Raw genomic sequence first — 23778 nt, 5'->3', positions numbered from 1 at the left:
TTAATACATGCAAAGCTTTTAAAACAGTGCCTAGCGCACTGTAAGTGCTCAAAAAAATATTAGGTTGTATTTAATCCATGTTGGATAAATGTTAGTAAAACGTCTCTGTGAGAGGCAAATATATTAAGTGAAGAGTAATGAAACAAAGCGTAAAGAGAGTTTTATGTTTAATAAAGCATTCATGCTTTTTTCTCCTAAGTAGCCCAGTATCCGTAGCATAAAGCAGAGTGCTGGAAAGAAAGAATGTTGGCATTGGAACCAGAGAGACTTGGGTTCAAATCTTAGCTTCACCTCTTAATTTTTAGCACACATTAGTATCCTCTAGGTAGGATTAAGTAAGAAATTACATGGCACCTATGGGTTTCATCCAAGAAGCAACATGACTAAATCACTCTTATTTTTTCAATGTGATTTGTTTTGTTATTTCTCAGCAGATCTATTTGTTATTGCTTCACATTTAAATTATGTTCTGAACATTGAGCTTTCATTTTTAACCTGGCTTTGCCTCAGTTTCTCTATTTGTAAAATGGGGATAGTGCCTACCTCAGAGGGCAGTTGTGAGAATTGAGTTGCTGCATGCCAAGTGCTTAGAAGAATGCCTAGTGTGTGGGAAGAACACAGTGAACATTTGCTTTCACTGTCGTCCTCTTTGAACCTCACCTTTGATTCTTTTTTTTTTTTTTTTAACTTCCACCACAATTGTTATCTCTCAGCCTCTCCACCCCAGACTAGCTACCTTTCCTGATTTCCTGATCTTGGTAAGGAGTACCAGCATTCTCCCAGCATCCTAGATTTGAACCTTTTGATTCATATATTTTGTTTTCATCTCATGGGTCAAGACCCTCACTTACTTCTCATCTTTCACTCCATCTATATAGATACAACTGTCACTTGGTATGAGTCAGCATTCATTGAGAAGCTACTAAATCTAGAGTCTTCTGGTTTGGGTTCCTGTTGTTGGAAGTTCCCTGTCCTCTTCTGAGTCTACCTGCCAAGTCTATCCTGGCTGACTCATTCTCGTTACTTTTCCACACCCTGGCAGGAACATAGGAAAAGTCTCTGTCTGGCTTGGCTTAGAAATTTGTCTCAAAGTTTAAGTGTCTTTGGTACTAATGTCTCACCTCTCTCCCTCCTGTCTCAGCCTCACTTCTTGGTATTTGTGGATCTCTGGTGTCCTGATTCTCTGTCCAGACTTGACTACTGATCCTGTCTTTCTTTTTTACCTTCCTTAATTCTGGCCTATTCATCTGCCTCCCTTGTTTCTGACCTATTTCTTATTCCGACCCCTGGTATTGATTGATGTGTATGTGCCCTGACTTTATCACTGCATTTTTATGGTTTCTGACTTGTTGGTTTACATAGATTTGAAAAGCATGTTTTATATTTCACTCCACACTGCTGATTCCTGATTCTCCTGGTCACTGCATATTTCATAGCCCCCTCTTGACACTGTGAAATCAGGTCAGTCATCTGTTCTGCACATTCTTCTTTAACTCCAACCATCTCTTCCCCCTTCCTTCCTCCATTTCATAAATGTATGTCAGGAAATATCCTAGGAGTTGAGGATGTGGAAATAAACAAAATAGACAAAGTTCCTGTGTCATAGAGCTTAAATTTTAAGGCAGGGTGGGCGCAGAGGTGAGAGAAGAATGACAATGACCAACACATATCAAGTGATGATAATAACATGAAGAGAAATAGAGTAAGGGGGTAGATAGCAATGGGGGTTATTGCTTTTATAGATGGCCCCCAACTGATGATGCTTCCACTTGTGATTTTTTTACTTCAGCATGGAGTGAAAGCAATATGCATTCAGTAGAAACTGTACTTTGAATTTTGGATTTGGAATCGTCCTGGGCTAGTGATCTGCTGTACGATCTTCTCTCATGATGCTGGGCAGTGGCAGGGGGCCAGAGCTCCCAGGCAGCCACACGATCATGAGGGTGAACAATCCATTCACCAACAATCATTCTGTACCCACACAACCATCCTGTTTTTCACTTTCAGTATTTAATAAATTACATGAGATATTCAACCCTTTATTATAAAGTAGGTTTGTGTTAGATGATGTGGCCCAACTGTAGGCTAATGTAAGAGGAGCAGCATGGGCAGAGGCAGGAAGATGTGGAAAAGCAGACATTCTGGAAGCTGGAAACAGCCCATGGGGCTGGAGCACAAGAGCTTGTTTCAGAACAGGGTGCCAAGGCTGGAGTGGCAGACAATGCCTTGTCATGGAAGAAGGAGGATCTCATGCCATCCTAAGGGCTCTGGATGCCATGCGGAGCCAAAGAGGAGATTTAGGCAGTGACCTAACACAATCTGCTTTGATATGGGAGAATGATCACTTGGGTGGTGGAATAGAGTGGTTAGGAGGCAAAGGCGAGAGACCACAGGGCCCCTGCTCTGAAAGCAGGAGTGTGCTTATTGACAGCATCAATATTGTCCTACTTCATAGTGTTTACACTCTTACAGGCTTGTCTCTCCTTCTCCTATTGAGATTTTATTTATTTATGTTTATTTATTTTCCTATTGAGATTTTAAAAGGTATTGTTGAGTATAATTAGATCTGCCTGAATTGCTCTGTGAAGATCTATGTTGTCATTGTCAATCCATTTCTATTTATTATAAAGATCTTTCAAAATAAGCATGGATGTTGCTAGATTTTACTGTAATTGCCTTTGAAAATATACAACCTCATCGCATACTTACCATCTTGTTTGGGTGCTTGTGTCCTTGACTTTGGGGACTACTTGCATGCCAACATCTTTCTCAAGTTGCTTAAGGGCAAAATGTCTATCTGGGTAGGCTGTACATTCAATATAGGCATCTTTTACACTGGAAGCATTTTGGTCACTGAACTTAATTGGCGCTCCAAACTCACTTCGTTTTCGAGAAATCATATATGTAATCTGCAACACATGTGAGCAGTAAAAGTAACAGAATCAAGTCCATGGAAAAGTGGATGTTTGGTAGACAATACTGGTGCTCTGCTCAGATCCTCTCAAATCTTTCTTTCTTTCTTTCTTTTTCTTTCTTTCTTTCTTTCTTTCTTTCTTTCTTTCTTTCTTTCTTTCTTTCTTTCTTTCTTTCTTTCTTTCTTTCTTTCTTTTTTTTCTTTCCTTCCTTCCTTCCTTCCTTCCTTCCTTCCTTCCTTCCTTCCTTCCGTCCTTCAAAAATTTATTTATTTGAGAGAGAGAGAATGAGAGAGAGCACAAGCAGAGGCAGAGGGAGACACAGCCTCCCTGCTGAGCAGGGAGCCAGACGCGGGGCTCTATCCCAGGACCCTGAGATCATGACCTGAGCCAAAGGCAGGTGCTTAACCAACTAAGCCACCCAGGTGGCCCTCAAATCTCTTTCTATACTTTGCTATACTATACCTCCAGCTCTGTGTGCTTTCCATTTTCAGGGCCACCCCCTATTGCTCTTCTGCAGAGCACTGCTGTAGCTACCTGGGGGCACTTTGGTACAAAGGTAAAAAGAATAGGAAGCGACTGGCACTCACCAGTGTTGGACTGGTGGGAGATATGTGTCAGCCCATCTCCTTTGCTTCTCTTTGGGACAACGCAGGTGTCATTTACACTCCAGAGTTCCCCTAGGGGTTCAAGCTAAAGCCTTTTCTCTACTGGCCCTTTGCCTGAGATTGCATCCTTGTAGGACTTCTGCTATGTCCCTGTCCTGCTGCTTTTCCTATTCTTCTATGGTGTACTTTCATAATAAATCACTCACATACAAATCTTCTTCTCAGGGGCTGCTCTTGGAATGCCGCTGTGTCAGGTTCCTCTGGCTGCTGTAACCAAGGGCCACAGCCTGGGTGGCTTAAAACAACAGGAATGAAGTCTGAGATCAAGGTGTTGAAGGGTTTGTTCCTTTTAAGGGCTCTCAGGGAGAATCCGTTCCTTGCCTCTCTCCTAGCTTCTGGTGACAGCCATCAATCCTTGCTGTTTCCTGGCTTGTAGATCCATCACTCCTATTTCTGCTTCCTTCTTCACATGGTGTTCTCCCTATGTCTGTGTGTCTTTGCATGGCCATCTTTTTATAAGGACACCAGTCATATTGGATTAGTGACACCCATTTCCTAATAGGGTCACCTGAGATACTGGGTATTAGGACTTCAACATATCTCTTTTGGGGAATACAGTTCTACCCTTAATACCCAAATACCCCAAACAATGACCATTCTTCTATCAAAGGAAATACCACATCCCCATTGGCAAACATAGCAAACCTTACAGATCCCTCAGGAATCAGTGTTGTTCAGCATTATAGAGAGGTAAGCACACTGAAGATCATATCCACGCCTCTGACCTGCTTTGTAGATTCCTTAACCAATTCTTCCGCAATTTCTTTTTCACTGCCCAAAGAAACCCATGGTTTAGAGATAGGCGGCTTATAAATGTATACATCTTCTGGAATATGCTCTTTATATTCTTCCTGTTCTTCTGGTACTTCTGGGGACTAGAGTAAAATAAATAGCACTCTAAAATATATGACCAAAAGTAAGTTATAGCTGCATGTGAATATTTCACAATAAACTTTATGTTTGTATAAATTAAGCACTTCCTATTTTCTTTATTCTTGGTTCATGTTTTTCAACTAGGAGAAGGAAACTAAGCAAAAGGAAAAAAAAAAAAAGCCCATTTAATATTTACAACAGCCCCAGAAATAGATACTATTGGTGCCACCATTTTGCAGACAAGTGGTTCAGTAACTTACCCAAAGTCATGGAGATGGCAAGAGGAGAACCAGGAGTATGGGACAAAGAGTGGCCAAGAGCAATACTACTCCCGATTTATTGTTTCTACTCTCATTGGGACAATAAAAGGCAAATAAGTAGAGTATCTGTTACTCTGAGGTGTTTGATTTAGCTCATCTCTTACCTACTCTAAGTGCCAGAACCTGGTCTAGGTCCCAGGGAAAGAGAAGTGAACAAGAATAATCAAAACCATGTATAGGTCTCCCCCAGAGGTATTCCTTCCCTCCAACAATCAACAAAATGCAAACTTGGCATCTGCTTACATTTAAATAGTTTTCTTTGCCCTCTTCAGTTCCAATAAGATAAAAGTTAAGTCCATATTTGAAGTCTTTGTCATAAACAACCAGAAGCTCATCTCCAGGATATTCCTATAGGAATATAATCAAAAGAGAAGGTCAGTTTTCTTTCAGTTTATTCAGATACAAAATTGATATTTTTCTAATCAATCATAAAAGATAACCACCATAGTGCTAATCTATGGCTCATAATCCCAGGTTGTAAAATTCTATTAACAAAGCTCTTAAAACTCAGTAGGTCTAGGGAAATTTACTACGCAATTTTATTTCTAACAGGAAAAAAAGAAGCATTCCTTTTATTTGACGTTGGTGCTCAGTAGCATGTTTGGAGACAAATCAGACCAAAATTATGAATTAAAAAATTAAAGCATTATGGGAAAATAAGAGTAGATTCTTATTCTAATTAAAAGTGGGCAAGGATAAGCTTTTCTGGGTGTGAAGTAAGAATCAGTCACTGATAGGTGACTTTTCACAGAGGATTATCAAGCAGATTCCAAAGGAGGTGTGGGCAAGCTAGCATTTGTCTAACGTAACGGGCCAGGGGTGGGGGGCAGGGGGAATGCCACAGATTTGAACTCAACAATCTCTCTGCCTTTTGTTATTATGTACCAGAAACCTCTTGAGGCAGGACTAAAAAATAAAGAGGGATGTTCTACTTACCTGGATAACTTTTTTGACTGGATAGAAATCAGATACTGCAGCTCTGTTCTGAAAGTCTGCAAAAATATCTTCTTTTTTGATAAGTTTATAAGGTCGTTCATCTGTGATATCTTCTTCTATTCGGCAGTTAAATATTTCCTGGGTCTGGGTAGTTAATACTAAAGGATAGATTTCTGGATGACCTGGGGAAGGCAAAGTAGAATTTGGACATTAAATAAAACCACTTAAAATATTAAGAGGAAACAGGCAATTGTTTGCTTTAAATAATTGTCTTGGTTAAAATTTTAAAAGGCTTTAAAAATCATTGTTCTTATTTTTAAAGTAAGTATATCCATTACAGAAAATGTCAAAAAAAGAAAAAAGGAAGAAAATAACAATTACCTGTAATACTACCTCTCAAGAGAGAGCCTCTATTAAGAGGGTGCTCTATTTCCTCTATCTCAAGCTGTCTTCTCATTTTCTTATCCTTTTTATCACCACCAGCTTCCACAGTCCCAGTCTCAGCTCTGCATCTACCCCCAAAACTTCCTCCCCCAACTCTCCCTCCCAAGGTCCCGGAGTCCGCTCTCTTCTTCTCCAGACCCTATACACCTAGACGTCCTGACATCTTTTCTCTTACTGCTCAACAGATGTGCTAGCAAGTGGAGAAGTGCATGTGGCCTCTCAGAGTGGAATTTGGGGCTTATTTTCCTACAGAAATATTTACCCCCCCCCACCCTAGTGGCTCTATGACACAATTACTCAGGTAATTTGGGGGCAGGGTTAATGACCATATGCGTAACGCTGAGTATATGTGGAAATATATTCCAAATTGCAGTCAGTTGGCATAATAAACATTTGGAATACAAGTTTTTCATAAATTAGGGACAAACTGCCATTTTTCTCTCCTTGGGAGTTGGAAATGGGGGAGCTGGGATCCAAACTAAGGTCCCTGCACTCTTACTACCATGCTATACTTTCCTTCTAATGTGTGGACACAGCAGAGCACAGGAGAGGGTCCTGCTCCTTCCTCACACGTGGTAGGGAGGTGACAGATTACACTCCACAGGATGCAGTCAATGGCAGTTACTGACCTGGTAGCTGATAGAGCAGGAGCCACAGACAGACTCAAGCTCTACATAACTCACGCCTCACAATCTTACTGTGTGTACAAGGAAGAGTCCCGTGCCCTACAGACCAGAGCCCTCAATATACATCAGTTGCCCTGCATTTTTTAAAATAATTTTTTAGAAGATTTTATTTATTTATTTATTTGACAGAGAGAGAGAGCGAGAGAGCGCAAGCACTAGCAGGGGAAGCGGCAGGCAGAGGGAGAGGGAGAAGCAGGCTCCCTGCTGAGCAAGGGAAGCCCGATGTGGGATTTGATCCCAGGACCCTGGGATCATGACCTGAGCCGAAGGCAGACGCTTAACCGACTGAGCCACCCAGGTGCCCTGATTGCCCTGCATTTTGAAACAGAGCTAATTCAAATAACTCCTATGTATTTCATCTGTACTTTTTTTTTTACATTTTGGTTGCTATTTCCTTTTTTAAAGCAGTTTTATTGAGATATAATTGGCAAACAATAAACTGTATATATTTAAAGTGTACAATTTGATAAATATATGCATATACCCATGAAGCCATCACCACAATTGAGGTAAAGAACACACCCATAATCCCCCAAAGTTTCCTCCTGTCCCTTCCTCCCTGCACCCCTCCTGCACCCCTAGGCAACCACTGATCTGCTTTCTATTACTATAGCTTAGTTCACCTTTTATGGACTATTTATAAATGTAATTACACAGTTTGTATTCTTTCTGTTTGTCTTCTTTCACTCAGCATAATTATTTTGAGATTCATTCATGTTGTTGCATGTAACACATGGTTCATTCCTTTACATTTCTGACTGGTATTCCATAAAAGAAAAGATCAATTAAGCAAAGATTTCTTAAGATTTATGACTTTGGGTATTGTATCTAGGAAATCTTTGCCTAATCCAAGGTCAAAAAGATTTTTTCCTATGTTTTCTTCCAGAAGTTTTATAATAGTTGGTTTTATATTAAGGTTTATGATCATTTTGAGTTAATTTTTGTATATGATGTGAAGTATAGATTGAAATTCTTTTTTTTTTTTGCATATAGATATAAAATTGTTCCAGCATCATTTGTTGGAAAGACTGTCCTTTCTCCACTGAACTGCTGCACTTTTTTGAAAATCCATTGACCATATATATGTGAGCCTACTTTGGGATTCTTCATTCTCACTCATTGGTCTATGTCTTTATAATATCTTTTAAAAATAGTAACAACAGTTAGCGTGAACCGTCTTTGTGATGGCTCCATGTAAGGAAGTGTGCGTGTACTATCTAACTTAACCTGCAATAATCTGTAAGGTAGTCTCGCTACCTTGTTTTTCAGACGAGGAAGCAGAGGCTCAGAGAGGTGAAGTCATTTGTGACCACACTGTCATTAAGTGGCAGAATTATGAATTGAGCCAGGTCTAATTCCCAAGCCTGTGCTGCTAATCACTTGTGGTAAACAGAATAGAGTCCCCCTGAAGGTGTCCATGTCCTAATCCCTGAAACCTGTGAATAAGTTACCTTATATGACAAAAGAGACTTGCAGATGTGACAAAGTTAGGGAACTTGAGATGGGGAGATCATTGGGCCCCTGAGCAGGGCCCAAGGTAACCACAATGGTCCTTGTAAGAGGAAGGCAGGAGGGCCGAAGTCAAGGAAGGAGATGTGACAAAGCGGCAGAGGTCAAAGAGAGAAAGATTAGAAAATACTACACTGCTGGCCTTGAAAATAGAGGAAAGTGCCAAGAGCCCATGAATGCAGAGAGCCTTTAGCTGAAAAAGGTAAAGAAGTGGATCCTCCCCTCAAAGCCTCCAGAAGGAACCAGCCCTGTTAATACCTTGACTTTGACCCAATGAAAGTAATGTCAGACTCCTGGTTTCCAAAATTGCAAGATAATAAACCATTTAATTTTTAAGTGTTTTAAGCCACGAAGTGTGTGGCAATTTGCAGCAATAGGCAATTAATACACCACGGATACTCTAACCTGTATTAAAACATGACTTAGAATTTGGGTAAATTATTTAATTTTGGGAGTCACAGCACCTCCATCTATGTCATGGCCATAATACTGCCTACTTCACAGAGATAAACAGATGAGAGGAGTGTGCCTGGCACAAAGGTGTTGCTCCATGTATGTTAGCTAAATGTAAAAATTACATCTATTTTCTAGAAACCTCTAGACATTGCCCTTTAGACCCTTAGGCAACAGTTTTTTAGTTAGTTTGTCGTTCCCTTGGTTCTTGGAAGGAAAGGGAATCCCAGTTCCCTGGGGCATGAGCCACAAGCCCTGAGTAACAGTTGACAATGTCAGGACCCCACAGCAAGGAAGTCAGAGGGGTCCTAATGTTGCCCTGGAAGGTCTGGGGGGTAGAGGAGAGATGTTCTAGTATTAGGTAAATCAACACCTACTTTCAAGTCTCACTACAACATACTGAGGCTTTGGGTTTTTTTCTCCTTAAATAAATAGACATCTATTTTTCATCCCATTTACTTTCTGCAGAAATATCTCCATCAGGCCCCATTCTCAGGTTCATGGATTTTCTTGCCAGTCAACACATTTAGTCAAGACATACTTATTGAGCAATTACTATGTAAAATCATGGTGTTGGTGCTAGGGTTAGATTATCTAGAGGGGGGAGACAGACATTAAACAGACAAATACACTCAGAAATACAGAAGTACAAATCATCACAAGTGCTACTTGGAGAAAACAGGGTGAAAGGTAGAACTTAGAACTAAGGAGAGTGGGAGTGGTGGTGGTCTCTTTAGATGAGAAGAATAGGGAAAGCCATTTTTTCATTCATTTATTCAACAAATCAATCAACAAATATTTGCTGAGTGCTTATTATGTGTCAAGATCTCTTCTAGGCATTGGAGTACAGTGGTGTACAAGGGAGTTTCTGTTCCCCGGGAGTACACGTGTGCATGTGCATGTGTGAGTGAGAGTGAGTGTGCACAACGGCCAGCCAGGTGTGTGTGAAAATAGATTATAAATGCATAAAGAAATAAATACAATCTTCATTATTCATGGATTTTGTATTTGCAGATTCACTTGCTAAAACTTATTTGTAACCCTGTGCTCGCTTTGGCAGCACATATACGAAGATTGGGACAATACAGAGAAGATTAGCATGCCCCCCCCTGTGCAAGGGTGACACACAGATTTGTGAAGCAGTCCATATTTAAAAAATAAAACAATACAAAAATGTATAACCCCAACATCAGTAGCCACGGTGCTTTTACCGTCATCAGTGGCCATGCTTACGGTGGCAAAAAGTTTGAGGTGCCCAATGGGCATGTTCCCAGCTGAGGTCAAATAAGGTGATGCTCTCCATCTTGTATCAGCCCTCAAACTGTAAACAAGTGTCCTTCCCACTATTTAGTGCCACATTTTTCACATTTCTGTACTTTTTCCGTTGGTGATTTTGCCAGTTAAAATGGCCCCCAAGCATAGTGCCGAAGGGCTATCTAGCATTCCTAAATGCAAGAAGGCTGGGATGTGCCTTATGGAGAAAATACGGGTCTTAGAAAAGCATCGTTTAGACATGAGTTATAGTGCCATTGGCCATGAGTTCAATGTTAATGAATTAACAATATACATTAAATAAGGTGTCTTTAAACAGAAACACACATAAAACAAGTTTATGTATTGATTGGCTAATGAAAATGTTGTGACCAGACGCTCAAAGGAACCTAACTCTGTATTTACCCTAGGAAAAATAGCTCAATATTTGCTAATTCAGTGTTTGCAGCAACTGTATAGAACTTCCAAGAAAAACAAGAATTGACTGTACTTTAATTTCAGAATTAGGGTAAGTGCTATGAAGGCAATAAAATGATACTAGGTGAAGGAGAGGTCAAGGAAGTCCTCTTGCAGAGGTGGGATTGGAGTCTAGATCTGAATGTTGAAAAAGAGATAGATACATAAAGATCTGGGGGAAGCTCTATCCAGGTATCAGGAGTAGCAAGAGCAAAGGTCCTGAGGCAGGAATAACTTTGATGTGCTCTGTGTTAAGCAAGGCCAGTGGGCTCTAGGTTGGGGTGAGGGGGTGGGGAGAGAGGAGAGAGACAGAGACAGAGAGAGAGAAAGAAAGGAAGGCAGAACCAGGACTGGTATAATGGCAAAGTAAAGCCCTGAGAGAGTTTAAGCAGGAAAGACACATGACCAGGTGGTATGCAGAATAGATTGAAGGAGAGTGAGTGGAAGCAGTGATACCAACTGGGGGCTAAGGAACCAACCCAGATGAGAGGTGTGGAGGTCTGGACTAAGGTTGCGGATGTGGACATAAGGTGAAGTGGATGGGATATATTTTAGAGGTGGAATGGTTTCATTGGGGATAGGGAGGTGTTGAAGGGAGAAAGGTGTGAAAGAGGACTTTCAAGTTTTTGAGTGGTATATTCATTAATTCAATAAAGTATTTATTGGGCAGAGTGCCCTGTTCCAGTGCCATTTACTGTCAGCTGACATCCTCCTGCCATCCCCATTACCCCTCTACCACCCTGGCCCAAGCCACCACCTTCTCTTTCCTAGGTTCCTGCAACAGCTTTCTGCCTGGTCTCTACTTCTGTCCCTGAAGTTCTCAGCTAGGTAGCCAGGGTGACACTTTCAAAACAAGTCAGATCCCATCACTCCTCTGCTTAAATACCACTTGAGTAACCTCCATCCTACATGACTCAGAGTCAGAGCCCTTACAACAGCCTACAAGGCTTTTAGATCTTCCTCCTCCCCAACCCTCACTGTTTCCTCTCTGTCTCTAAACATGAAGGGCATCACTTAAGTCCAATCTAAGAGGAAAGTTTCAACAACCAAAACAAAAGATCCTGTTGGCATAAGATTATTTAGCCTCTAAAAGTAGGAGCAACATTAACTTGGTTGTCTAAGTTCTAGTTTATTTGCTTAAAAATTAGCCTCTTTACTTGAAATACTTGAATCTTACCATGAGGTACAGATAAATATTGCCCACAAGCCAGAGTCTTAAAAATATTATTCTAATGAAAGTAATAACTTGCAGACTAACTTTCTAGTCTCTTCCATAACCATACCCTGTTAGATTTGTGAGAGACTGCTTGGTTCAAGTCTATTTCTCAGTTTGAAATTCTCTCTCCCACTCTTTTTATTCTTTTTTCAAAATTTTTCACTTTATATTCTAAATGATATAATGTAATTTTAGCCCATGTACATCTTGATCAATCACTTCAATTTGTATTTTTGTTTGCTCATTGCATATTAAGATATTATAAAACGGGTCATAAATTCTAAATTAAATTTCCACTTACCCATGCTCTCCATATTTATAGGTTCTGTTTCTTCCCTATCTAGAATATAATAAAATGATGTCACATTTACATTTTTGAATGAAGTAAACATTATAAGTTTATTACAGTCTTTTACCAGCCTCAAAGCACGAAACATAAACAAATATACAATGAAGATTTAAACTATTTTATGCATGATTAAATAGAATTTGAATAATTATCTTTTTTCACACAATTCTCTCTTAGTGATACATTTGCTATGGCATTCATTATATGACATTTAACAGGTATTATAATGAAATGAATCAAAAATAAGAATAAATCTCCATACTTTAAATTCCATATGTGGTTGACTTTATGACATCAAAACTGTTTCATTATTTGATACATTAAACCACGGTCATTTTGGTGGCTAATATAGATACAAATACTAGATCTATAAAAATCCCATTAATGAAAAAACAATCCTACCAGGTAATGTTTGTTTGGTTTTGCCCCATTTTGGTTTTTTTCGGCCAGCTGAGCTCTTTTGTTTTTGAGATTTTGGAGCCATGGTTCTGACTTAGGCTGCATACAGAGAGAATGTCATTAGTAAATTCTGTGTTACAGTTTCAAATAATAAGCATTATCATTTAGCAAAACATAAGAATATGTTTTCTAAGCCTTGCCTTTGGTTACGGCGACATGTGTCTTCATAGAATGGGTGTTCTGTGACCGAAGGTTTATCGCAACAACAATTTTACTGATAAGATCTTACCATTTCAGTGGAGCCTTTCAGCTGAAGCACACAGAAGCCACCTGCCAACCCTTTGAGGTTTCAGCCATAGGGCCCGCCGTGGAAGCAGGACAGAGGACACTGGATCCCCAGCCTCTTGGGGCTGTTGCCATCCCAGGGAGTTGCTGTCTGCTGCCCCATGCCCAGCTCCCCAGCAGCTGCCCCGGCAACAAAGACAGGCTGGACGTCCACAGGCAGGCACAGGCCCAGAACATGCATATACATACATAATTTTTAAAGTTAACATAATTTAAATAGTACTTGTGTCCTAGCATGTAACCACTGTGTCCTTGTTTGTGCTGTCAGAGAGTGCCTCCAAAAGTTTTCCATGGAACTGTTCATCAGTTTTCGCTGAGGTCATTTGCTATCACATCGAGTCCTTGTCATCTCCATGGTCACCCCTGTCTCATCTTGTTAGAGGGTTAGGAGTGTGATTTCAGGCATCTGAGCAGCAAGGTTGAAAAATAGACTCTGCCTTTTACCAGCTGAGTGATGCTTGGCAAATTATATACCTTCGGAGTCTCAGTTTATTCATGTTTAAGGGGACGATAATAATCAAACCTACCTCACAAGATGGTTGTGATGATTTAATGAAATAAAGTATCGTCCTCAACTCAGTCATGACAGACTGGTTGCCTCATTTTTTAAAAAAGATTTATTTATTTGAGAGAGAGAAAGCACGAGGGTAGGGACAGAGGGAGAGGGAGAGACAGAATCTCAAGCAGACTCTGCACTGAGTGCAGAGCCTGATGTGGGGCTCGATCTCACCACCCTGAGATCACCACCTGAGCCAAAACCAAGAGTCAGATGCTCAAACGATTGCGCCACCCAGACGCCCCTGGTTGCCTCATTTTAATAACCCAGTATAGATTGAAAATTATTTCATAGTCCACAGTCAGAATATCCTGACTTTCATTTTATGCTTCATCCCTTGATTCCTAAATCTGGACCAAAGTGTGTGGGGGGTGTATTTGTGATCTACATTTTTTACTTCAGATTTTTCACATGTATTTTTTCCAAAGGTAATAATGATAGCTCATGTTTGTTGAGTGTTTACTATGTGCCAGACACAGTCCTAAGTACTTCACATGTATTTTTTATTTAATTGGAGCTACCCTTTTAGATAAGCATTTTATGAATATTTTTATCCTCATCCCCATTTTATATGGTGAAAACAGAGGCCAGGAACCTTGCATGAGGGGATACACAAAGTGTGAGTGGTAGAGTCAGGGTGTGAGCCCACCCAGTCTGGCCCCAGTGCTCACACTTGTAATCTTTGTACAAGACTGTCCCTTGGCTTTCAGTGGTAACTGTTCACTGTGTTTCATTACAAATGAAATTATTTAAAATCATTGTCTTTACCTAGAAAGGTAGGATTTTATGATTTATTCAGCATTTTATGATTCTGACATTTGGGAATTTCTCCTTTTTAAATATCCTGCAATGAATGGCTCTGACCCAACTTTCCAGCCGGTCAAGCATCCTCCAGCCCTCCTCTCAGCCTTAGTATAATTTCAAATCTTGGACCTAGTCCTTTTCTCAGAAAATTCTTTATCAATGTACCCCTCTCCATATTCTATTTCAGCTGCATTTGACTTAAAACACTCAAAACACTCTGGGCACCAGCTGGACTCGCCCTACCCCCATATACACACGTACCTTCACCACCACCACCACCACCACAAATACTTACTGAGCAATTTTGAGGCACCAGAGGCTGTCCTAGCTGTTAGGAATACAGCAGTGAACAAAACAGGCAAAAGCCTTGCCCTGCTAGAGCTTACATTCTAGAGGGGAGGCAGACAGTTCCGGGGCAGGAATATGCTTGGCACATTTAAGAGAACAGCAGGAAGGTCATGATGGCTGGAGCAGAGTGAATAGGGGGACTAGGAGATGAAGTTGGTCAGAGAGCTGATGAGGGCATATATTAGTCAGCTCTGCTAGGGTAATAAATGTCCCGCGGATCTCAGTAACATACAACAACGAATGTTTATTTCTTTTTATGTTCTGTATTGTGATTGTGAGTGGGCTGCTGCTTCAGGCCTTATTCTGGGACTCAGGCTGGAGAAGCAGCCCCTATTTGACAGCTCCCACTTTCGTGGCGGAGTAAAAAGCCAGAGAGCTACCAGAACTGTGTAATGCCTCCTCTGTCTTCTCCGTGGCTCGGGCGTCCTGTCCTTTCTGCTTATATTCCATAGGCCCAAGCAAATCACATGGTCAGTCCTGCTAATGGGGGAGGAACGTCTGCTTCCTTGGCAGTGGTTGGGAATGTATGATCCTTGTGCAGGGAAGGGAGGTAAGAGTTGGATATAAAATCGTTGCGGATGAGTATATAATATGCCACAAGGGGGCTAGGTCACGTGTAAGGACGTGGGCTTTTACTCTGAAGGAGGGGGGAGCCATTGGATGGTTTTGAGCTGAGGAGTTACTTGACTTGATCTGACTCCCTATGGCTAGTGTAGTGAAGACTGCAGCGAGGAAAGAGCTGAAGCAGGGAATCCAGCTGGGAGACATTCAGTAGTCCGAGGGGGAGGTGAGTGTGGAACGGAAAAAGTGGCTGGAGTCTGCATATGCTGTTTAAGCCCAGGTGATAGGATTTGCTGACGACTTGGATGTAGGGTCTGACAGAAAAAACAGGACCAAGGAGGACTTCAACAGGTTTTACCTAAGGACTTGAAAGCATGGGGTTGCTATTTATTGAGATGGGGATCCCAGGGAAAGAGCAGACTTGAAAGGGAAAGTGAAAAATTCAGTTGAAGGCATGTGAAGTTAGACTGTACAGTAGGCAGTAAACTCCAGAACTGGCACAGTGTACGTGCTAAAAAAAAAAAAAATGAATTAATGACTCCTTGGTGTCCCCTTTCCTTCTGCCATTCTTAGCTTATGCATTTCCAGTCTGAACAAAAGTCTTTTGTTTTCATTTTCTATTGCTGCTCCAACAAATTACCAGAAATTCAGTGTCTTAACACAAATTCATTCTCTAATGGTTCTGTAGTTCAGAAGTCTGACATGGCTCTCACTGGGCTAAAAATCAAGCTGTCAGCAAGGTGTCAAGAAGGCTGTGTTCCATTCTTTCTAGAGTTCTAAGGGAGAATCTGTTTCCTTGCCTTTTCGTACTCGAGGACACCAATATTTCTTGGTTTGTGGGCCCTCTTCCTCCATCTTCAAACAACCCAACAACAGTGGGTTAGCTCTTTCTCACAGAATATACTCTGACCTTCTCTTCTTATTCCCACTTCAACTTTTTAAGGACCCTTGAGATTACACTGGGGCCCACCGAGATAATATAGGATACACTCCCTATTTTATTTATGGTCAGCTGATTAGCAATTTTAATTTCATCTGCAACCTTAATTCCTGTTTGCTATATATGTTAACATATTCACAGTTTCCAAAGATTACGAGGTGCTGCATTGGTGTTCAGTTTGAATATATAGGTATCAATCTAACACAGTCACCCCAAGAAATAGTCAAAGTAATCACATGTGCCCAGTTCTTTTCAAAGGCTGCTATAAAATGATTTGTGGGCAATCTGGTTCCATTTCCAAAATTCAGGGGAAAACAAAGTCCATTTTCCACCAGTACTTTAGAAAACAAAATTGGAATAAACATTAAACGTGTGCTTCCTTATCAGAATAGCTCACTTACTATTTTCACAAATATTAATCCCTGTGTCTAAGATGTTGACTAGTGACCGAGGAAAAAGGAAGACCAGGTTGTTCTACAGGCTTTTAGAGGTCCCAATTATTCTTGATTGAAAGCACAGTATTTAAGTTGCTAGGCATCATAGATGTAAAAAGTCATTAGCTGAGGTCAGCCTGGTGAATATAGTCTAAACTGAAAAGAAAATGATTACTTTGGGAGTAGCTACTTTACATTGTATTTGTGTTTCAGGCAAAATTTCATAGTTTATTTTAGTAAATTCGAATAATAGAAACCCTACCAATGTCCTGTGTCTAGAAAATAAATCACTTTTAATTGAAGATATCTAGATCAAATGAATAATGTACTCTATGGAATTTCAATAAACCCACTTACTTATTCACCGTTTATTTTTTACACTGATTTTCTTTGAAAAAGCAAATCCCAAATAAAAGATGTTGCTTTAAAATTACAGCAGGTCTTACTAAGATTTTTTTCATAAAATCAATTGCATATTTCATGCAATGAATGTGCTATATTATATTTTCCAAATCTTTTCCCTACTAAAAGGTCATACGAATTTTTCAGTACAGACACCACTTTATTTATTTATTTATTATTTATTTAATTTTATTTATTTATTTATTTTTAAAGATTTATTTGAGAGCGAGAGTGTGGGGGAAGGGAGGAGAGGTGCAGAGGGAGAGAATCCCAAGTAGGCTCTATGCCCAGCATGGAGCCAGACACAGGGCTCAATCCCACCACCCTGAGATCATGACTGGAGCTGAAATCAAGAGGTAGATGCTTAAGTGACTGAGCCACCCAGGCGCCCCCAGACATCGCTTTATTAAGATGTCTCTGAAATACTCACATTTTTCCTGTTCTCAACTCTTATTATTAAGAACAGAAGAGATGCTTCATCTATCCCTAGAAAAGGGTTAGCCTCCTCCAGTAGCTTGTATTACATTTGGTTTTCAAAGCCACTATAACTGATTGAATTTCAAAACTGAATGTGTGAACTATAATAGTGATAAATATTTAAGCATTCCATTTAAATATTTTTTTTAAAGATTTATTTATTTATTTGAGAGAGCGAGAAAGAGAGTACATGAGAGGGAGGAGGGTCAGAGGGAGAAGCAGGCTCCCCGCCGAGCAGGGAGCCCGATGCGGCCTCGATCCTGGGACTCCAGGATCATGACCTGAGCCGAAGGCAGTCGCTTAACCAACTGAGCCACCCAGGCGACCCCATTTAAATATTTTTGATATTAAAACCACTTATATTCTTTGTAAATGAATCCACCCATTCCAGAGTATCTTTTTACTACCAGTGTACCAAAGGACACATTTTTTACCTTTCTTGTTAGGAGCAAAGGCAGTAGGGAGTGATAAGAGAAGCAAGTGCTGAGTAAGTCCTCCATGTAACAGTCCAAGACCTGTGACGGCACGCCACTGATTCTGAGGACACTGCATTCAGAGCTGTCTCTGACCTGGTTCCAAACTAACTTCCAAGACTTGTTCATGACTGTATCTTTTTATGACATAATGCAGTGATTTAAACGGTTATTAAGCTCCCTCTCTTCACTCTATTCCACTGTAATCCATGACGCCTGTTTACACATTCTCATTTGTTTCCTGTGTGGATGTGTGGCTTACGCCCAGCCACGAGATTTTTAATTCTGAGAAGACCTGTGGCACTGGCACCTCTTGACCTAGCGTCTTCCTTAGAAAGTATTACTTCTCCAGTGTACTTCAATTAGCTGACCTTGTCCGGGTGGTCGGAATCCTCTTTTCTCTTCCTGAAGTATTTGTAAGCTCATCATGCTTGTGTCCCATTTTTTTAAAAAAGACATTTAGAATAAGATCCAGGACTAACGTCTTGGGAGCCTGGTAGATGTGTCTCCAAGAACTGCTGCTTCCTGGTCGATCTCCCCCAAGACCCTGACTAAGCTTTAAGATTCTCCTCGGTGCTTCAGCCTTCTTCTGACGAGTTCACAGCATGCACCCTCCAGAGATGAACTGTTCCCACAGTGCTTCCCATTAGTCTACTACTCTGGGTTCTCCCCTTCCAAACTACTTTTACCTCTTCCCAAGATTGGATATTTACTTACTAAAGTCCATGCTCTCCCATCACTCTGCCTTTGAAATTTCTCCTGAATTCCATGCCCTCCCCTCCATAGCCTCCTCTGGTTCAGGCCTTCAACATGTCCTCCCATATCAGTAGCGCCTAACTATTTTGTGCCATGAACCCCTTTGGCAGCTTGGTGAAGCCCATGCATCAAATAAAAAACATGAGCTTGTAAGGGGGACAGTTATCAAGCTGTTTTGTTTTGTTTTTTTAAAGATTTTATTTATTTATTTGACAGAGAGATAGAGAGCACAAGTAGGTAGAGAGGAAGGCAGAGAGAGAGAGAGAGGGAGAAGCAGGCTCTCTGCTGAGCAGGGAACCCGATGCGGGGCTCGATCCCAGGACCCTGGGATCATGACCTGAGCCGAAGGCAGCCGCTCAACCAACTGAGCCACCCAGGTGCCCCTCAAGCTGTTTTTTAAATTATGATATAATTCATGTGCTTGTTTATTAACACATAAATAACAAGGCCTAGCAGTGGTTCTAATTACTACCTTGAGTTTGAAGAAGTGATGAGCATAAATAATACATCTATAATATCCATAATGTATATGAAAAGAACCATAATTTCTTTTGGGGATAGTCACATGCCCTGCAAATACTGCTGCGGTTTGTTACCAAATGCATACATCTCAATTAGCGGTTTGGAAAAAGAAACAGGTAATTTTTTTCTATCCATGGATTCTCCACCTCCCACCCCCTGACTAGGTTATGAACATTTATCTTGCCTCCCTGCCTCTGTTCCAGCCAGAACGGTCACCCACAGGGCAGGCCTTCAGAGCTCTCTTTCTAAAATGCAGATCCTAACAAGTCACTTCCCTGTATACTGTGGAATATAATGTGGGTCCTGATTGTCCACAGTGGCATTCTCCTCCAGTAGTGTAGAAATGGAGCTCATCTGAAAAGCAAACTTTCCGGACCTACTGTGATTCTGCATGTTGGGGTGAGCCTGGGACGCTGCATGTTAAAAATCACTACGAGGCAGTCTGGTACTAGTGGTCTGCAGATGAGACTTTGGCAAACAGGATAGAGCCCAAATGTGTAAGTGTCACCTTGAACACCCTTCACGGTCTGCCTCACCACATCCTCCCTTCCAGTTCTAGTCCAGCCTCACAGGATTACTATCATTCTCCAAACAGTCCACATACCTTCCCATCTCCCTCTCTGGAGTCCTTTCCCCTCTGTCCCCCACCTCGCACACATTTCTCTGCTTGCTTAAATCCTACTCATTCCTCAAGGCTCATCTCCAATATGACCTTCTCTCTGAAGCCTCCCCAACTTTCTCACTCAGGCTGAAACAATCTTAGTTCACCCTGACACTTTCTAATCAAGTTCTATGTAATTATACCAGGCCTCTGCAAAGGCAGAAGGCCTCAAACTCAAGAGCTTCCTGAACGATTGCTGTGAATTCATTCAGCATGCAGCATACACCGTGGAGAAGGAGAGAGAAATTACTGAGCAGCAGTTAGGCACTGGTGGTCATCAGGAATTAGACAAGGCCCTTACTTTCAAAGATGTAATGTTCTCCCATTCATCTTCACTCTTCAACTACTCCAGCCCTTTTGTAACAGTCCTGAAGTCACCTCCCCAACTACGTTAGCCCATGCTAATCTTTTCTTCTTCCATCCTCTGTGCCAGAATCATGCTGTTTTCCTTCTCATCCCTCCCTCCCTCCCTCCCTCCCTCCCTCCTTCCCTCCCTCCATCATTTACCGAGCTCCTACCATTGCACCCAATGAGCTAGACAATGCTCTGTACAACCTGTGAACGAGTCACAGTACCGGCCCTCACAGTTCTTAGACTGTCGTTAACTGCTCTCTCTCCTTGCTATTTTTGTCTCCTGGCTAGGCTGGACATTCTTTGAAATCAGGGAAACTTTTGTCGTTTTTTGCAGTCTTCACTGTGTCAAGCACATCGCTGGCCCAGGGAGTGTTCCAAACGCCGTTGGAAGAAGTAAAATATTTGGTTTCCAAGCCTCCTTTCTCATTCAGACCTCCCCTTACCTGATACTGCTAAGCTGAAGGGAAAAGAAGCCTCTTTGCCGTACCCTGGAGAAAGCTCCTCTGGGAGCTGGAGATGGAAGTTTGACTCTCCACTCCGAAAAGCAGGTCCCAAGAGCTCAAACGGCCCCTCCCCGGCAAGCTGTTGCTATGACACATCCGTTGCTAAGAGGAAAGAGGCGGCTCCTCTGCTGAGAGTGACAAAACACCACCACCAATACAGTGTCCACTCTCTAACCGCCTCTTCAAGAACGCACTTATGATTGGCTGCCATGATGCTGACGCCACGCAACGTGAGCAGCGGCGAGGTCCTGTTTTCCGCTAGCTAGAAAGGAGTTGTGCGCTTCAGGTTCGTGTATGAGAGGGCGGTGGCTTGGCTTGACCCCAGGACCGACAGCCATGCCTCGCACCCAAAGATGCGACAGTGCAACAGGACCCAAAGATGAATCCTTTAGGGTGTGGTCTCTAGCAGCAGGGGGTGAAGGATGAAAGGACGATCGAGGGCTTGAAACCCCTTAGGGACAGCTCTGCTTACCCCATTTGCCGTCTGGGGGCAGTCCCAGGAACCTGTCCTAGATTCCAGTGTGAAGGAGATAAAATCTGGCTTGACTGGGTGTCGTGGGTGTCCTGGAATTCTGGTGTGTTACATTTTCCTCTTGCCAAAGTAATTTTTGTATAGTTTGACTCATACTGGAAGTCTCAGGGGGAGGAGGATTAAATCCCTTAGTAACTCTATGGTTCATTTTATCTGTGGTTATGGGTCCTATGGGATTCATACAGTGAAGCTCATCTCCCTGAACACTGTTTCTCCCTTTCCTTTAAAAAATAATTAAAACTGCCTAATTTGTAAGCTGGCAGAATTTAATAAAGTATGCAACTGACTGCTGTAAGTGGTCCAAATTAATTTTTTACACCCAATTTGAACGAAAATATTTAACTGAGAAGAGGCTTACAGATTCATGGCATATTTAAGATATGGTCCTAAATAGCATGACTTGACATGGTGTGCAGAAAGATCACATATATTCTTCAAAATTTCTGAAGAATTTGTGTTTGCAAAATGCAAATAAATTTTACTGAAGAAATCATTAAAAAGAAAAAAAACAACCTGTAAGGAGGACTTAACCATTCTGACATTTTGGCAACCTTTTCCCAGGCTCTTCTACTCCCTGACACCGAAAGGTTAGTTTTCCCTGGGCTCAGTGCTGAGTCGTCTTTTCTTACTCTGCACCTTGCTGGTGGCATATTCAGTCCCTTTAGCTTTAGCCATCCTGCAAAGCACATCAGTGACTTCCATTTGTATATTTTCAGCCTCATACATCTCTTAAATTTCATTCAGACCTGAATTTCCGCTACCTACTGGATACTTCCAAATGCATGTCTCACTTAGTTCATGGTGTTTAATAGTTGCCAGATAAAGATATTGAATGAATAATTACTGTACCACAGACATTGCAGCTTAGCAGAGGCAAAGGTCAATTCGTTGTATTTCAGATGTCTTTCAAATATTTTTTGGAAACTTTTTTCTTCCTTTATTTTCTACCTCAGGTGATAATATCCACTGTCTATTGGTCTGCAAAGCTAGAAATCTGAGAGTCATCCCTGACTCCCACTGCTCACAGTGAACAGGTCACTAAGTCTTGTCATTTTCCTTTCCTAAATTATCTCTTGTTAATCTCTTCTTAGCCATCCTCACTGCCTCTGCCTTATCTCAGGAAGGCCTCATTTCTCACCTAGATGGTGGTAATAGTCTTTTGACTTGTTCTGTTTCCTCCTCTCTCATTTATTTTCCATGTTGCTATAGAGGGTTCTACAACAGAGATTCAATCTGGACATCAGCTTGCTTAAATATTTTCAGTCTGGCATATGAAACCCAGTACAAATAGGGTTCTGAAAGATGCCTTAAGGATATCTAGGAGATAATGAGTTATTTTTCTAACCTCATTTCCTGTTCCTCATTTTCCCCCATTCAGCCCATGTGTTAGTCCAGTGCTTCTCAAGTAAAGCCCCTAAGAGCCGAGGGGCATAACGACACAGGGGTTGGTGATGATAGGCTGATGGTAAGAGAGTTACAGCTTAAAACAGACTTCTGAAACTCAGGCATATTCGTTTCATATAAAGAATTCATGGAGTTTTTGCATTCTTCTTCACAGATGTATTCATGTTTATTTTCATTTTTAAAATGTCTAAAATCCCTACTCAATGTTGTATGTCAACCATATTCCAATAAAACTGGGGAAAATGTCTAAAATCACTATTTATTAAAATTGACATGAAGTTGAATCAACGCAAAGAAGCCCCAGGCAGCTGGGACATGCTTGTCCCGTGGTGGGACAAGGCCCAGGGACTTGTCCCAGAATGAGAGACAGAGCCCTGCAGAACTCTCTGCTGCTCCCCCGATCTGCCATGCCCTTTAATAACTGGGCATCTGTTCATCCCACACCTCTACTTCTAGCTCTACCTCAATCTGTGGTGCCTTTTTTCATCTTCATTACCTAGTAAACTCCTGTTTATTTTTCAACACCCAGCTCAAATATCACCTTCTCTGCAAAGCCATTCAGGCACCCAACAGAATTAGTCACTCTTTTCTCTGTTTTTCCATTATAGCAAGTATGACACTGTGTTGCAATGACTTGTTTACACGGATATCTCCCCCAGTGGACTTCAGGGTGGAGATGGTGTCTCTTTCTTTCCTATCTCCATTGTTTAGCACAGTATCTGACATGCGTATTTAGTAAAATAGATGTGGAATTATTTAATTGATTGACTACTCTTGAGAACCCATCTAGAAAAAGCTACCTAACAAAAGTGTCTTTGCATCCTTCCAAAGAATTTCCTTTTCTTAAAAAAAAATTCATAATCCTTTGCAGTCAGATTTAAGGAAGTAAAGACTATGACCTTGTGATTTGGATGAGACATCAAGACTTCTTGTCATCTTTTCTTTAGAGACACCATAAGGGGATGACCATTGGAGGAATGAGTCATAAGTCATGATACCGAGAAAGTTAGAAATTAAATGGAAAATGCTTAGTAATTTCTTCATGTTACAAATTTAAGTTACAAATGATTGACTGAACATCTGTTTTCTCATGGGAGTGGTCAGAAATGAAACATCCGCATGGTGGCTAGTGAACACTTACATGCTCTTCCAGGGGATGCTGAATTAAATTTGCTTAAAATTTGAAGATATTTAAAAATTAGTTTCAGTTTTA

The 23778-nt window shown here is 41.2% G+C and overlaps 1 protein-coding gene and 1 non-coding gene across 2 annotated transcripts in view; one reads left to right on the top strand and one right to left on the bottom strand.

Annotated features, from left to right (window-relative positions):
- DNAI3 (dynein axonemal intermediate chain 3) overlaps nt 1-20691 on the bottom strand; it is a 71256-nt gene extending 50565 nt beyond the window's left edge. The window contains exons 1-7 of the mRNA XM_021690160.1: nt 20570-20691; nt 12497-12592; nt 12047-12085; nt 5710-5891; nt 5017-5121; nt 4306-4455; nt 2710-2909 (exon numbers count right to left, since the gene is read on the bottom strand). Of these exons, the coding sequence (XP_021545835.1) occupies nt 2710-2909; nt 4306-4455; nt 5017-5121; nt 5710-5891; nt 12047-12085; nt 12497-12578 (758 nt within the window). The 5' untranslated portion in view covers nt 12579-12592; nt 20570-20691. The remainder of the gene's footprint in view (nt 1-2709; nt 2910-4305; nt 4456-5016; nt 5122-5709; nt 5892-12046; nt 12086-12496; nt 12593-20569) is intronic.
- LOC123324685 lies at nt 9846-9955 on the top strand. Its single transcript, XR_006539959.1, has one exon. It is a non-coding gene; the product is annotated as a U6 spliceosomal RNA (small nuclear RNA).
- Nucleotides 20692-23778: the final 3087 nt, after the last annotated feature.

Source organism: Neomonachus schauinslandi, chromosome 4, assembly GCF_002201575.2.
Source record: "Neomonachus schauinslandi chromosome 4, ASM220157v2, whole genome shotgun sequence".
NCBI lineage: Eukaryota > Metazoa > Chordata > Mammalia > Carnivora > Phocidae > Neomonachus > Neomonachus schauinslandi.
Note: the sequence above shows the minus strand (reverse complement) of the source record. Positions and strands in the feature narration are given on the sequence as shown.